The 15,839-nt window shown below is 61.7% G+C and overlaps 1 protein-coding gene across 8 annotated transcripts in view; it reads right to left on the bottom strand.

The window, feature by feature from the left end:
* Positions 1-15,839, bottom strand: part of DTNB (dystrobrevin beta) — a 113,641-nt gene that overhangs the window by 19,593 nt on the left and 78,209 nt on the right. For 4 of the 8 annotated variants that reach the window (XM_073673663.1, XM_073673664.1, XM_073673665.1 and 1 more), the window contains exons 10-15: positions 12,971-13,048; positions 9,775-9,864; positions 8,340-8,427; positions 7,604-7,689; positions 1,642-1,755; positions 1,250-1,346 (exon numbers count right to left, since the gene is read on the bottom strand). In XM_073673663.1, the coding sequence (XP_073529764.1) occupies positions 1,250-1,346; positions 1,642-1,755; positions 7,604-7,689; positions 8,340-8,427; positions 9,775-9,864; positions 12,971-13,048 (553 nt within the window). The remainder of the gene's footprint in view (positions 1-1,249; positions 1,347-1,641; positions 1,756-7,603; positions 7,690-8,339; positions 8,428-9,774; positions 9,865-12,970; positions 13,049-15,839) is intronic. The other 4 variants (XR_012318331.1, XR_012318330.1, XM_073673667.1 and 1 more) reach the window with 2 other exon arrangements.

Genomic DNA, 15,839 nt, shown 5'->3' on the forward strand with positions numbered 1-15,839 from the left:
ACATAACGAGAGGAGGAGCAGATCGCACGATGCGGGATGTACATAACGAGAGGAGCAGATCGCACGATGCGGGATGTACATAATGAGAGGAGGAGCAGATCACACGATGCGGGACGTACATACCGAGAGGAGGAGGAGCAAATCACACGATGAGGGATGTACATACCGAGAGGAGGAGGAGCAGATCGCACGATGTACATAACGAGAGGAGGAGCAGATCGCACGATGCGGTATGTACATAACGAGAGGAGGAGCAGATCGCACGATGCGGGATGTACATAATGAGAGGAGGAGCAGATCACACGATGCGGGACGTACATACCGAGAGGAGGAGGAGCAAATCACACGATGAGGGATGTACATACCGAGAGGAGGAGGAGCAGATCGCACGATGTACATAACGAGAGGAGGAGCAGATCGCACGATGCGGGATGTACATAACGAGAGGAGGAGCAGATCGCACGATGCGGGATGTACATAATGAGAGGAGAAGCAGATCACACGATGCGGGATGTACATAACTGGTATAATCAGGGAATCTATGTAGGAATAGATCACTGGATCTAGTTCTCAAGCACTGTACAATACACAGATGGCTTCCCTCTGCTGTCGATCTATATACCGCTAGATATAGGATCATACAGAGAATCTGCCGGCGTCCTCATGACGTGAGACACCGGGGGCAGTGTGTGTGATCGTAGTATACAGCGAGGTAGAGAGCCATATACCAGGGGACGAAGTGATGTATCTGGAATCCTAAGTAATGTGAGACCCCAGAAGCAGTGTATGACGGAGGTGGGGATGCAGCGAATACGATAGAGCGTACATGAACACCAGCAGCGCCTGCACTATATCCAGTGGGAGCAGAGAGACCGGGTGCAGAGATGATGTGCATCCGTCTCAGGGACCCCCTTAAATGCCCCCATTATATTACGAGATAAAGGATAAATCACATATACATGTAATCTGGACCATGATGCACTGCAGTCGGGGGCAGCAGGAAGAAAACACTTTGAGGCAATACACATCATAGGTGCGAGTCCTCAGCCCCCAACAGTCACATCGGCGGCCTTCCAGTGCCCCCCGTCTCCATCACTGTATGCCATGGAGTCCCTCATTATCAGGGTCGGTCCTAATGAATGTTGGTCTCTCCCCATCCTAAATACCCGTCTGACCCCGCCCCCGCGCTGTGATGTCATCACCGCCGCCTGTCATGTGACGTGATATTCGGGAGGCGGAGCGTCCTTACCTTCAGCAGCTTCATCAGCCCCTCCAGCTGCACCATGAGCTCCCGCCGGCTCTCCTGCAGAGCTGACATTCTCTGCTCCAGCTCATCCTTCCTCTGCCTGTGGACAGGACGGACACGTTAGTGCTGGAGAACTCACCCGACCATGCAGAAAAAGAGATCATCGGACCACAGATATCAGCCCCCCGGGATCATGCTCAGTCTGTGCTGGCACATAAGTGGTTAATCATTTTCTATCTATCTATTACAGGCTAATAGACAAATAATGGGTTAATATAAGCCCCTCCATTGGTGAAAAGGGGCGTGGCTACAAATAAAATGGCGCGGTAGGTGTGGGACTCACAGACGGCGGCAAGTAATGATTCGTCAGGTGACAGTGCCCCTCCCCCACTCACCGGAGCAGCCTTAGCTCGGCCAGCAGGGTGGGGTTCTGCTGCGCTTTCTCGGGGGTGGGCTGTGACGCCTGCTCGTGCTCCAGACGCAGCCGCTGAATCTCCTGCAGGATCTCCCTGTAATGAGAGACGTCCATTACTGAGTAAACCCTCACCCCCGCACAGCGCCCCCCGTTCTGCTCTCGCATGTTCTCCGCTCACCCCCCGTGCTGCTCTCGCATGTTCTCCGCTCACCCCCCGTGCTGCTCTCCCCTGTTCTCCGCTCACCCCCCGTGCTGCTCTCGCCTGTTCTCCCCTCACCCCCCGTGCTGCTCTCGCCTGTTCTCCCCTCACCCCCCGTGCTGCCCTCGCCTTTTCTCCCCTCACCCCCCGTGCTGCCCTCGCCTGTTCTCCGCTCACCCCCCGAGCTGCTCTGGCCTGTTCTCCCCTCACCCCCCGTGCTGCTCTCGCCCGTTCTCCCATCACCCCCCGTGCTGCTCTCGCCCGTTCTCCCCTCAACCCCCATGCGGCTCTCGCCCGTTCTCCCCTCAACCCCCATGCGGCTCTCGCCTGTTCTCCGCTCACCCCCCGTGCTGCTCTCGCCTGTTCTCCGCTCACCCCCCGTGCTGCTCTCGCCTGTTCTCCCCTCACCCCCCGTGCTGCTCTCGCCTGTTCTCCCCTCACCCCCCGTGCTGCTCTCGCCTGTTCTCCCCTCACCCCCCGTGCTGCTCTCGCCTGTTCTCCCCTCACCCCCCGTGCTGCTCTCGCCTGTTCTCCCCTCACCCCCCGTGCTGCTCTCGCCTGTTCTCCCCTCACCCCCCGTGCTGCTCTCGCCTGTTCTCCCCTCACCCCCCGTGCTGCTCTCGCCTGTTCTCCGCTCACCCCCCGTGGTGCTCTGGCCTGTTCTCCCCTCAACCCCCATGCGGCTCTCGCCTGTTCTCCCCTCAACCCCCATGCGGCTCTCGCCTGTTCTCCGCTCACCCCCCGTGCTGCTCTCGCCCGTTCTCCCCTCAACCCCGATGCGGCTCTCGCCTGTTCTCCCCTCAACCCCCGTGCGGCTCTCGCCTGTTCTCCGCTCACCCCCCGTGCTGCTCTCGCCTGTTCTCCGCTCACCCCCCGTGCTGCTCTCGCCTGTTCTCCCCTCACCCCCCGTGCTGCTCTCGCCTGTTCTCCCCTCACCCCCCGTGCTGCTCTCGCCTGTTCTCCCCTCACCCCCCGTGCTGCTCTCGCCTGTTCTCCCCTCACCCCCCGTGCTGCTCTCGCCTGTTCTCCGCTCACCCCCCGTGCTGCTCTGGCCTGTTCTCCCATCACCCCCCGTGCTGCTCTCGCCCGTTCTCCCCTCAACCCTCATGCTGCTCTCGCCCGTTCTCCCCTCAACCCTCATGCTGCTCTCGCCTGTTCTCCCCTCAACCCCCGTGCGGCTCTCGCCTGTTCTCCGCTCACACCCCGTGCGGCTCTCGCCTGTTCTCCCCTCACCCCCCGTGCTGCTTTCGCCTGTTCTCCCCTCACCTCCCGTGCTGCTCTCGCCTGTTCTCCCCTCACCCCCCGTGCTGCTCTCGACTGTTCTCCCCTCACCCCCCGTGCTGCTCTCGCCTGTTCTCCCCTCACCCCCCGTGCTGCTCTCGCCTGTTCTCCGCTCACCCCCCGTGCTGCTCTGGCCTGTTCTCCCATCACCCCCCGTGCTGCTCTCGCCCGTTCTCCCCTCAACCCTCATGCTGCTCTCGCCCGTTCTCCCCTCAACCCTCATGCTGCTCTCGCCTGTTCTCCCCTCAACCCCCATGCGGCTCTCGCCTGTTCTCCGCTCACACCCCGTGCGGCTCTCGCCTGTTCTCCCCTCAACCCCCATGCGGCTCTCGCCTGCTCTCCGCTCACACCCCGTGCGGCTCTCGCCTGTTCTCCCCTCAACCCCCATGCGGCTCTCGCCTGTTCTCCGCTCACACCCCGTGCGGCTCTCGCCTGTTCTCCCCTCAACCCCCATGCGGCTCTCGCCTGTTCTCCCCTCACCCCCCGTGCTGCTCTCGCCTGTTCTCCGCTCACCCCCCGAGCTGCTCTGGCCTGTTCTCCCCTCACCCCCCGTGCTGCTCTCGCCCGTTCTCCCATCACCCCCCGTGCTGCTCTCGCCCGTTCTCCCATCACCCCCCGTGCTGCTCTCGCCCGTTCTCCCCTCAACCCTCCGTGCTGCTCTCGCCTGTTCTCCCCTCAACCCCCGTGCTGCTCTCGCCTGTTCTCCGCTCACCCCCCGTGCTGCTCTCGCCTGTTCTCCGCTCACCCCCCGTGCTGCTCTCGCCTGTTCTCCCCTCACCCCCCGTGCTGCTCTGGCCTGTTCTCCCCTCACCCCCCGTGCTGCTCTCGCCCGTTCTCCCATCACCCCCCGTGCTGCTCTCGTCCGTTCTCCCATCACCCCCCGTGCTGCTCTCGCCCGTTCTCCCCTCAACCCTCCGTGCTGCTCTCGCCTGTTCTCCCCTCAACCCCCATGCGGCTCTCGCCTGTTCTCCGCTCACCCCCCGTGCTGCTCTCGCCTGTTCTCCGCTCACCCCCCGTGCTGCTCTCGCCTGTTCTCCCCTCACCCCCCGTGCTGCTCTGGCCTGTTCTCCCCTCACCCCCCGTGCTGCTCTCGCCTGTTCTCCCCTCACCCCCCGTGCTGCTCTCGCCTGTTCTCCCCTCACCCCCCGTGCTGCTCTCGCCTGTTCTCCCCTCACCCCCCGTGCTGCTCTCGCCTGTTCTCCGCTCACCCCCCGTGCTGCTCTGGCCTGTTCTCCCCTCAACCCCCATGCGGCTCTCGCCTGTTCTCCCCTCAACCCCCATGCGGCTCTCGCCTGTTCTCCCCTCAACCCCCATGCGGCTCTCGCCTGTTCTCCGCTCACCCCCCGTGCTGCTCTCGCCCGTTCTCCCCTCAACCCCCATGCGGCTCTCGCCCGTTCTCCCCTCAACCCCCATGCGGCTCTCGCCTGTTCTCCGCTCACCCCCCGTGCTGCTCTCGCCTGTTCTCCGCTCACCCCCCGTGCTGCTCTCGCCTGTTCTCCCCTCACCCCCCGTGCTGCTCTCGCCTGTTCTCCCCTCACCCCCCGTGCTGCTCTCGCCTGTTCTCCCCTCACCCCCCGTGCTGCTCTCGCCTGTTCTCCCCTCACCCCCCGTGCTGCTCTCGCCTGTTCTCCCCTCACCCCCCGTGCTGCTCTCGCCTGTTCTCCGCTCACCCCCCGTGCTGCTCTGGCCTGTTCTCCCATCACCCCCCGTGCTGCTCTCGCCCGTTCTCCCCTCAACCCTCATGCTGCTCTCGCCCGTTCTCCCCTCAACCCTCATGCTGCTCTCGCCTGTTCTCCCCTAAACCCCCGTGCGGCTCTCGCCTGTTCTCCGCTCACACCCCGTGCGGCTCTCGCCTGTTCTCCCCTCACCCCCCGTGCTGCTCTCGCCTGTTCTCCCCTCACCTCCCGTGCTGCTCTCGCCTGTTCTCCCCTCACCCCCCGTGCTGCTCTCGACTGTTCTCCCCTCACCCCCCGTGCTGCTCTCGCCTGTTCTCCCCTCACCCCCCGTGCTGCTCTCGCCTGTTCTCCGCTCACCCCCCGTGCTGCTCTGGCCTGTTCTCCCATCACCCCCCGTGCTGCTCTCGCCCGTTCTCCCCTCAACCCTCATGCTGCTCTCGCCCAATCTCCCTCAACCCTCATGCTGCTCTCGCCTGTTCTCCCCTCAACCCCCATGCGGCTCTCGCCTGTTCTCCGCTCACACCCCGTGCGGCTCTCGCCTGTTCTCCCCTCAACCCCCATGCGGCTCTCGCCTGTTCTCCGCTCACACCCCGTGCGGCTCTCGCCTGTTCTCCCCTCAACCCCCATGCGGCTCTCGCCTGTTCTCCGCTCACACCCCGTGCGGCTCTCGCCTGTTCTCCCCTCAACCCCCATGCGGCTCTCGCCTGTTCTCCGCTCACACCCCGTGCGGCTCTCGCCTGTTCTCCCCTCACCCCCCGTGCTGCTCTCGCCTGTTCTCCGCTCACCCCCCGAGCTGCTCTGGCCTGTTCTCCCCTCACCCCCCGTGCTGCTCTCGCCCGTTCTCCCATCACCCCCCGTGCTGCTCTCGCCCGTTCTCCCATCACCCCCCGTGCTGCTCTCGCCCGTTCTCCCCTCAACCCTCCGTGCTGCTCTCGCCTGTTCTCCCCTCAACCCCCGTGCTGCTCTCGCCTGTTCTCCGCTCACCCCCCGTGCTGCTCTCGCCTGTTCTCCGCTCACCCCCCGTGCTGCTCTCGCCTGTTCTCCCCTCACCCCCCGTGCTGCTCTGGCCCGTTCTCCCCTCACCCCCCGTGCTGCTCTCGCCCGTTCTCCCATCACCCCCCGTGCTGCTCTCGTCCGTTCTCCCATCACCCCCCGTGCTGCTCTCGCCCGTTCTCCCCTCAACCCTCCGTGCTGCTCTCGCCCGTTCTCCCCTCAACCCCCATGCGGCTCTCGCCTGTTCTCCGCTCACCCCCCGTGCTGCTCTCGCCTGTTCTCCGCTCACCCCCCGTGCTGCTCTCGCCTGTTCTCCCCTCACCCCCCGTGCTGCTCTCGCCTGTTCTCCCCTCACCCCCCGTGCTGCTCTCGCCTGTTCTCCCCTCACCCCCCGTGCTGCTCTCGCCTGTTCTCCCCTCACCCCCCGTGCTGCTCTCGCCTGTTCTCCCCTCACCCCCGTGTTGCTCTCGCCTGTTCTCCCCTCACCCCCCGTGCTGCTCTCGCCTGTTCTCCCCTCACCCCCCGTGCTGCTCTCGCCTGTTCTCCCCTCACCCCCCGTGCTGCTCTCGCCTGTTCTCCCCTCACCCCCCGTGCTGCTCTCGCCTGTTCTCCCCTCACCCCCCGTGTTGCTCTCGCCTGTTCTCCCCTCACCCCCCGTGCGGCTCTCGCCTGTTCTCCCCTCACCCCCCGTGCGGCTCTCGCCTGTTCTCCCCTCACCCCCCGTGCGGCTCTCGCCTGTTCTCCGCTCACACCCCGTGCGGCTCTCGCCTGTTCTCCCCTCACCCCCCGTGCGGCTCTCGCCTGTTCTCCCCTCACCCCCCGTGCTGCTCTCGCCTGTTCTCCCCTCACCCCCCGTGCTGCTCTCGCCTGTTCTCCCCTCACCCCCCGTGCTGCTCTCGCCTGTTCTCCCCTCACCCCCCGTGCTGCTCTCGCCTGTTCTCCCCTCACCCCCCGTGCTGCTCTCGCCTGTTCTCCCCTCACCCCCCGTGCTGCTCTCGCCTGTTCTCCCCTCACCCCCCGTGCTGCTCTCGCCTGTTCTCCCCTCACCCCCCGTGCTGCTCTCGCCTGTTCTCCCCTCCCCCCCCGTGCTGCTAACGCCTGTTCTCCCCTCACCCCCCGTGTGGCTCTCGCCTGTTCTCCGCTCACCCCCCGTGCTGCTCTCGCCTGTTCTCCCCTCACCCCCCGTGCTGCTCTCGCCTGTTCTCCGCTCACCCCCCATGCTGCTCTCGCCTGTTCTCCGCTCACCCCCCGTGCTGCTGTCGCCTGTTCTCCGCTCACCCCCCGTGCTGCTGTCGCCTGTTCTCCCCTCACCCCCCGTGCTGCTATCGCCTGTTCTCCGCTCACCCCCCGTGCTGCTCTCACCTGTTCTCCCCTCACCCCCCGTGCTGCTCTCGCCTGTTCTCCGCTCACCCCCCCGTGCTGCTCTCACCTGTTCTCCCCTCACCCCCCGTGCTGCTCTGGCCTGTTCTCCCCTCACCCCCCGTGCTGCTCTCGCCTGTTCTCCGCTCACCCCCCGTGCTGCTCTCGCCTGTTCTCCCCTCACCCCCCATGCTGCTCTCGCCTGTTCTCCGCTCACCCCCCGTGCTGCTCTCACCTGTTGTCCGCTCACCCCCCGTGCTGCTCTCGCCTGTTCTCCCCTCACCCCCCGTGCTGCTCTCGCCTGTTCTCCCCTCACCCCCCGTGCTGCTCTCGCCTGTTCTCCCCCCACCCCCCCGTGCTGCTCTTGCCTGTTCTCCCCTCACCCCCCGTGTGGCTCTCTCCTGTTCTCCGCTCACACCACATGCTGCACTCACCTGTTCTTGTTCTCCAGCTCGGCAATCAGCTGCCGCTGCTGCTTGTTGGCATCGAAGTTAAAGCTGAGCTCAGTGGGCGGTCGCGGCTGTCGAGGAGATGATAACATGGCTGATCCTCTAATCACATCCAGAGCTGCAGGTACAAGTCTAGCTGCAGGATTAATTAGTGCGTCCTCCCCCCAGGATCAGATCCTAAATCTCTGATGTGACTGGTGACGAGCTCGGAGGGCTGGCCGGCCCCTATGGTGGGGTAACACAACAGTCAGCGGCGCTGTATGAACCTGACCCATCATGGACCTGAAAGGTTTAGCACCGTACACGACTCAGAACAGACTCCCCATGTTTCACCCAAATAGCAGCTTCATCATGAGCTCGGTGCCCCATCCCCTGATGAAGCCCGTATTTGGGTGAAACATGGCGAGGCCGGCTTTTAAGCTGCACTAATTACAGACAAATTTTTGTCTTGTTACGTAAGGGAATTTAATTTATTCTTATTAATAGTGAAGTTCTAATCAGTTTGGTAATTAGGGGAATTTTCTTTCTGCCCCTGGGGCTACGGGTATTAGATTTGAGTTAGGAGTGCAGCTCTGGATGTGACTGGAGCAGAAGACATGATGGAAATAGGAGTAGAATAGAGGACTCAGCACGGAGGAACTTTGCATTTGATGCAGCCCTGGAGGTGGCTGGAGTATAAGGTCACTACACATGGAGACGACTGCAGCGGTCAGTTACTCACAGAGTTCCCGGCCTCGGCGGCGAGTCTGGCGGCGTACCGAGCGATGAGACGATGCTCCTCGTCTAGCCGACTGGGACTGTCCAACACACTGCGGACAGAAACACAATCACTCCCATCATCCTCAGTAGCTGACAGTCTCATATACCAGGTGTCACTCCCATCATCCCTCCCAATCAACACTCCATATTTGAAGTGTAACAGAGACGTCAGAGGGGCGCCACAGAGACCCTCGCAGAGGAGCCATCTGGGGTCGTACATGGGCAGAGAGGACACGTGGGGACACCACCACCCTCCAGCAGTTAATGGGCGCAGCCACGTGCCCTGGTGAGGATGGAGACCGGCATCAGGGGAGCACATCGTACCCTGCCAGGCCCCGGACGAGGCGGCACCGTTATACACTGTGACGCACCCCGCAGCTCTGCAGTCTTTCGTCACGGTCTCATTGTGTATTTGATTCTAGAAGGTGCAGACACTTGTGAATACACCAGGGGTCAGACTGGTACTGCTGCCCAGACAATCCGCGTACGGTGGTGTGACGATTCAGCCTATAATCTTAATCAGCCAGACGTTTAGATTTGTTAATCCAAGAGAAATACACTATTATCTTTGTGTATTTATGTGGCTGGTCATGAAGAACAGACCAGTATTTGTATAACCCTGATTGTTGCCTCCTCTTTGATTCTGAAACCATGATGTTGATTTAAAGAGCCCACTGTATGCCAACTATGTAAATGGATTAGCTCAAACAATGATAGCTGAGCCCTGCAAGTAATGCCCTCCCTAACCCCTTACCTGTGAATATATACTTGCAAGGACAACTGTAACTATTTTAAGGGGCATGTGCTTCTGTAGCAGTCAGACTTGAAACAGAGATTGGAAAGAGACTTTACAAGGAGAATCAAAGATCAGACTCTCTCAGACCATCAGCTTGGTCATCACCCAAAGAGACACAGATTTGGATTCTACATGATTCCATCCTAAGGGTATCTGAGCGGAAAGATAAGGATCTGCTCACGCCCACGGAAGACCCCGGGTCTTCACAGGGGGTGAAAAGGAATCCTCCAGTCACAGCTAGAGCTTCGTCTACAATTCTGCCTGGCCAAATGAGAGCAGCAAAAGCTACATCTCCCATGATGCAGTGCAGCAGTCCGTGGCCAACGTCAGAAGGCGAGTTCAGCTCCGAATGTGACTTGTGGTACATTTGGTGAAACGATGGGGGCGAGAACAGACATGCAAAAATAAACGTGACTGATACATGATGTGGGCAAGACATGGCGCCAGCGATGGGGAGGCCCCGCCCTGTGACGGGTGAGATTCCTGCCAGATGGGTGATACTAACAATGACCGGTCACTGCCCCTTTAAATATTGTTTGCAATGTAGCACACACAAGTGATGCTCTGCAGACGCAGCGGCCGGGCGCCGCCTCTCACTAACCGTGTGCCGCTGCGGAGCCGCGCCACATAGTCCGCTATCAGGGCATGCTCGTCCGGTAGGCGGCTGCCAGTGTCCATGATGTGCTGTGACCTGGGGGACAATATTAGAAGGATGAGTGAGATGAGGGCCCCCGGGGGCCACATGACAGCGGATAATACAATGGCATGCAATGTGGAAGACCTGAGCGTACAATGGACCAATGACATCACCTCCTGCCATCGGCAGCACTGGCTGCTGCATACAATGCAGACACTGCACCCTGACCGGCCTCATCACGGGGGACCCCGCACATGGGCCTCCGGGAGTCACTAACACAGTGCTGCACTGCATCTCCCACAATGCAACACTACAGAGGAGGCTCCCCAGAGAGGAGAGGACAGAGAAGGCTCCCCAGAGAGGAGAGGACAGAGGAGGCTCCCCAGAGAGGAGAGGACAGAGGAGGCTCCCCAGAGAGGAGAGGACAGAGAAGGCTCCCCAGAGAGGAGAGGACAGAGGAGGCTCCCCAGAGAGGAGAGGACAGAGGAGGCTCCCCAGAGAGGAGAGGACAGAGGAGGCTCCCCAGAGAGGAGAGGACAGAGGAGGCTCCACAGAGAGGAGAGGACAGAGGTGGCTCCACAGAGAGGAGAGGACAGAGGTGGCTCCACAGAGAGGAGAGGACAGAGGTGGCTCCACAGAGAGGAGAGGACAGAGGAGGCTCCACAGAGGAGAGGACAGAGGAGGCTCCACAGAGGAGAGGACAGAGGTGGCTCCACAGAGGAGAGGACAGAGGTGGCTCCACAGAGGAGAGGACAGAGGAGGCTCCACAGAGAGGAGAGGACAGAAGAGGCTCCACAGAGGAGAGGACAGAGGAGGCTCCACAGAGGAGAGGACAGAGGTGGCTCCACAGAGAGGAGAGGACAGAGGAGGCTCCACAGAGGAGAGGACAGAGGTGGCTCCACAGAGAGGAGAGGACAGAGGAGGCTCCCCAGAGAGGAGAGGACAGAGGAGGCTCCCCAGAGAGGAGAGGACAGAGGAGGCTCCACAGAGGAGAGGACAGAGGAGGCTCCACAGAGAGGAGAGGACAGAGGAGGCTCCACAGAGAGGAGAGGACAGAGGAGGCTCCACAGAGAGGAGAGGACAGAGGAGGCTCCACAGAGGAGAGGACAGAGGAGGCTCCCCAGAGAGGAGAGGACAGAGGAGGCTCCACAGAGGAGAGGACAGAGGAGGCTCCCCAGAGAGGAGAGGACAGAGGAGGCTCCCCAGAGAGGAGAGGACAGAGGAGGCTCCCCAGAGAGGAGAGGACAGAGGAGGCTCCCCAGAGAGGAGAGGACAGAGGAGGCTCCCCAGAGAGGAGAGAACAGAGGAGGCTCCCCAGAGAGGAGAGAACAGAGGAGGCTCCCCAGAGAGGAGAGGACAGAGGAGGCTCCCCAGAGAGGAGAGGACAGAGGAGGCTCCCCAGAGAGGAGAGGACAGAGGAGGCTCCCCAGAGAGGAGAGGACAGAGGAGGCTCCACAGAGAGGAGAGGACAGAGGAGGCTCCACAGAGAGGAGAGGACAGAGGAGGCTCCACAGAGAGGAGAGGACAGAGGAGGCTCCACAGAAAGGTGAGGACAGAGGAGGCTCCACAGAAAGGAGAGGACAGAGGAGGCTCCACAGAGGAGAGGACAGAGGAGGCTCCACAGAGGAGAGGACAGAGGAGGCTCCACAGAGGAGAGGACAGAGGAATGGAAAGAGGAGGCTCCACAGAGAGGAGAGGACAGAGGAGGCTCCACAGAGGAGAGGACAGAGGAAAGGACAGAGGAGGCTCCACAGAGAGGAGAGGACAGAGGAATGGACAGAGGAGGCTCCACAGAGAGGAGAGGACAGAGGAGGCTCCACAGAGGAGAGGACAGAGGAATGGACAGAGGAGGCTCCACAGAGGAGAGGACAGAGGAAAGGACAGAGGAGGCTCCACAGAGAGGAGAGGACAGAGGAGGCTCCACAGAGAGGAGAGGACAGAGGAGGCTCCACATAGGAGAGGACAGAGGAGGCTCCACAGAGGACAGGACAGAGGAGGCTCCACAGAGGAGAGGACAGAGGGAAGGACAGAGGAGGCTCCACAGAGGAGAGGACAGAGGAATGGACAGAGGAGGCTCCACAGTGAGGAGAGGACAGAGGAGGCTCCACAGAGGAGAGGACAGAGGAGGCTCCACAGAGGAGAGGACAGAGGAGGCTCCACAGAGGAGAGGACAGAGGAGGCTCCACAGAGGAGAGGACAGAGGAGGCTGCACAGAGGAGAGGACAGAGGAGAGGACAGAGGAGAGGACAGAGGAGGCTCCACAGAGGAGAGGACAGAGGAGGCTCCACAGAGGAGAGGACAAAGGAATGGACAGAGGAGAGGACAGAGGAATGGACAGAGGAGGCTCCACAGAGGAGAGGACAGAGGAGGCTCCACATAGGAGAGGACAGCGGAAGCCCACGCCGATCGGCCCAGCAGAGGTCGGCCCCACAGAGGTCGGCCCATGCCGATCGGCCCCACAGAGGTTGGCCCAGCAGAGGTCGGCCCACGCCTATCGGCCCAGCAGAGGTCGGCCCACGCCTATCGACCCAGCAGAGGTCGGCCCACGCCTATTGGCCCAGCAGAGGTCGGCCCACGCCTATCGGCCCAGCAGAGGTCGGCCCACGCCTATCGGCCCAGCAGAGGTCGGCCCACGCCTATCGGCCCAGCAGAGGTCGGCCCACGCCTATCGGCCCAGCAGAGGTCGGCCCACGCCTATCGGCCCAGCAGAAGTCGGGGTACGGCGGATACAACTGTAACAAACCCACCGATGTGTAAACTATCAGGTCAGGACACGTCTTTAGCCTATAAAAGTTAACCCTTTCACAAACATCAAGTAGGGGGTCCGTACTTCACTCCTGTCCTCCATCTAATGGACGAACACCATAATCAGGTAGTTGCCCATGTTAGACGGCTGATAACAGAGATAACACCTGTGCTAAAAAATAAAGAGGTAACAATGTGATTGCATAAATCTACACACCCTTACAGTAATATTTGGTGTACCTGACAATACCAGGGGTGTGTAGATTTTTTTATACCCACTGTAGTAATGATGTATACAGGACACCTCCCACTAATATATATATATATATATATACACATACATACTCCTATGTACAATGGCGCCCCCCCATCTCCCACCTGCAGATGGTGGCGCCCCCTCCATGCATTCTCCTACCTCTTAGTTGGCGTCGGGGCTCCGGACGAGATGTGCGTGACCATAGCGTCGTTCATGTTGGATAGAGGGCGAGCTGGGCTGAAAGGAGAAATGTAAAAAAAAGTTACAGAAACTTAAAATCCAGTATATCACAGCACCATAAAGTGAGACTGCAGTCACATGATCAGGTCAGTTATTTAGGGGGAGGAGCTTAGTAATCAAATGGCTCAGAAGTCAAGGAGGCGGAGTCTGAGAAAAAAAATTTCTGTGCAGATCATGGAGATAATATAGAGGAGATGCAAAGCGTTCTGTACAGGAAGAGACCGAGCAGGACGGGGACCAGGCGATATTTACGGTGTTCCCCTTTAAATAATGCATAATCATACAAATGGTTCCATCATTCTCCGCCGGCTTCATGTGACCACTGCCATCATGGCGGCAGGAGACGTGCGCCGCTCTTGCCTCTCGGGCCGCATTACACTGCGCTCCACTTCTCAGGCAGCCGGCAGCACATGGAGTGAGGAGCGTTATCATCTCCAGCCTCGTGTCCTGCGGCCTCCACCCTCATCTGTGAGAAGAGGCTCGTTATCACAATCGTCCTAGTGCAAAGGTGAGTGGGAGAAGATGCACAGCGGTGACAGCAGGGGGCAGGCGAGGGGCAGGAAAGAGTGGTGCAGCACGAGAGAAGTCCGAGGCGCGTCACCTGCACGGCCCCCTCCACATTATTCAAACTTCTTACACCGCCTCTGCGAACGACCACCGCGCTTTCTATGATCAGAAGGGGCGCTGTTGATTTACACAGAGACTTGGCAGCGGGGGCACACAGGGGGCGGCGGCGGGCACACAGGGGGCGGCGGTGGCTGGCACACAGGGGGCGGCGGCAGGCACAGAGACAAAAACGGCTGTGAATCACCTGCAAAAAGTGAGTGGCCAAAAATGCCGCTGCAAAACTCCATCGATTCCTGGTGAAAGGCGGTGTGGGGCATCGGTTGGAAGGGAACAGTGTGGCAGCCGTTACTTTTGAAGCTACAGGAATGCATCATGGGTACCCATGTATCTCAGGGGCACATCCCCCACCCAATCGCCCGTCTAATGACCAGAGTCGCAGCCCCGCATGTCCGGAGGTGCTGTTGGTTTGGGGCAATAGGAACGAGCTCGTATGATGCCGGTGGACACGTCAGTCCTGAAGCCAAACCACATCCACAAATCATCCTACAGGGGTCAGCGGCTAAGACCCCGACCTCCTGTCCCCCACATCATACACAGTCATAGGGAATAATCCTGAGGTGCCAGGGGGCAGACCCCAGAAAAAAATGTACAGAAACCTCTCCAGCTCCTCCTTCTGCTCTCTCCATGACATTTGCACTTTTCTGTCCGCCATCTTTCATCAGTTTGACACCAGACCAGCCGGCCCCACAACACGCGATGGGGAGAGGTCAGCCCCCCGCCTCCGGCCCCACAACACGGGAGGGGTCAGCCCCCGCCTCCGGGGCCACAACGCGCGAGGGGGAGAGGTCAGCCCCCGCCTCCAGCCCCACAACACGCGAGGGGGAGAGGTCAGCCCCCGCCTCCAGCCCCACAACACGCGAGGGGGAGAGGTCAGCCCCCGCCTCCAGCCCCACAACACACAAGGAAGAGGGGTCAGCACCCGCCTCCGGCCCACAACACGCAAGGAAGAGGGGTCAGCACCCGCCTCCGGCCTCACAACACGTCAGAGGGAGAGGTCAGCCCCCGCCTCCGGCCCACAACACACCAGGGGGAGAGGTCAGCCCCCGCCTCCAGCCCACAACACGCCAGGGGGAGGGGTCAGCCCTCGCCTCCGGCCCCACAACACGCCAGGGGGAGGGGTCAGCCCTCGCCTCCAGCCCACAACACGCCAGGGGGAGAGGTCAGCCCCCGCCTCCGGCCCTCAACACGCCAGGGGGAGAGGTCAGCCCTCGCCTCCGGCCAACAACACGCCAGGGGTGGTCAGCCCCGCCTCCAGCCCACAACACGCCAGGGGTGGTCAGCCCCGCCTCCAGTCCACAACACGCCAGGGGTGGTCAGCCCCGCCTCCAGCCCACAACACGCCAGGGGTGGTCAGCCCCGCCTTCAGCCCACAACACGCCAGGGGTGGTCAGCCCCGTCTCCAGCCCACACAAAGACACCGGGAGGGGAATAAGGGGCTTCAATCCCCACTAACCGAGGGCGGGGAAGTCAACCCTGCCTCCGGCCCACACATGCACACTAGGGTCAGCCCTGCCTCTGGCGCACACACTGGTGGGGAAAATTAGGATCGCCTCAAGCCCCCACACACCAGGGGGGGGGGGGGGGTCAGCCCCGCCTCCAACCCACACACCAGGGGGGTCAGCCCCGCCTCCGACCCACACACCAGGGGGGGTCAGCCCCGCCTACGACCCACACACCAGGGGGGGGCAGCCCCGCCTACGACCCACACACCAGGGGGGGGGGTGTCAGCCCCGCCTCCAACCCACACACCAGGGGGGGGTCAGCCCCGCCTCCAACCCACACACTAGGGGGGGGGGGACAGCCCCGCCTCTGACCCACACACCAGGGGGGTCAGCCCCCCTCCGACCCACACACCGGGGGGGGGGGGCAGCCCTGCCTCTGACCCACACACCAGGGGGGGGTCAGCCCCGCCTCCAACCCACACACCAGGGGGGGGTCAGCCCCCCTCCAACCCACACACCAGGGGGGGGCAGCCCCGCCTCTGACCCACACACCAGGGGGGTCAGCCCCCCTCCGACCCACACACCAGGGGGGGCAGCCCCGCCTCTGACCCACACACCAGGGGGGTCAGCCCCCCTCCGACCCACACACCAGGGGGGTCAGCCCCGCCTCCGACCCACACACCAGGGGGGGTCAGCCCCGCCTCCGACCCACACACCAG

The sequence above is a fragment of the Phyllobates terribilis genome, unplaced genomic scaffold (genome assembly GCF_046119375.1).
Source record: "Phyllobates terribilis strain yellow unplaced genomic scaffold, ASM4611937v1 Scaffold_3__8_contigs__length_932513732, whole genome shotgun sequence".
Taxonomy (NCBI): Eukaryota; Metazoa; Chordata; class Amphibia; order Anura; family Dendrobatidae; genus Phyllobates; species Phyllobates terribilis.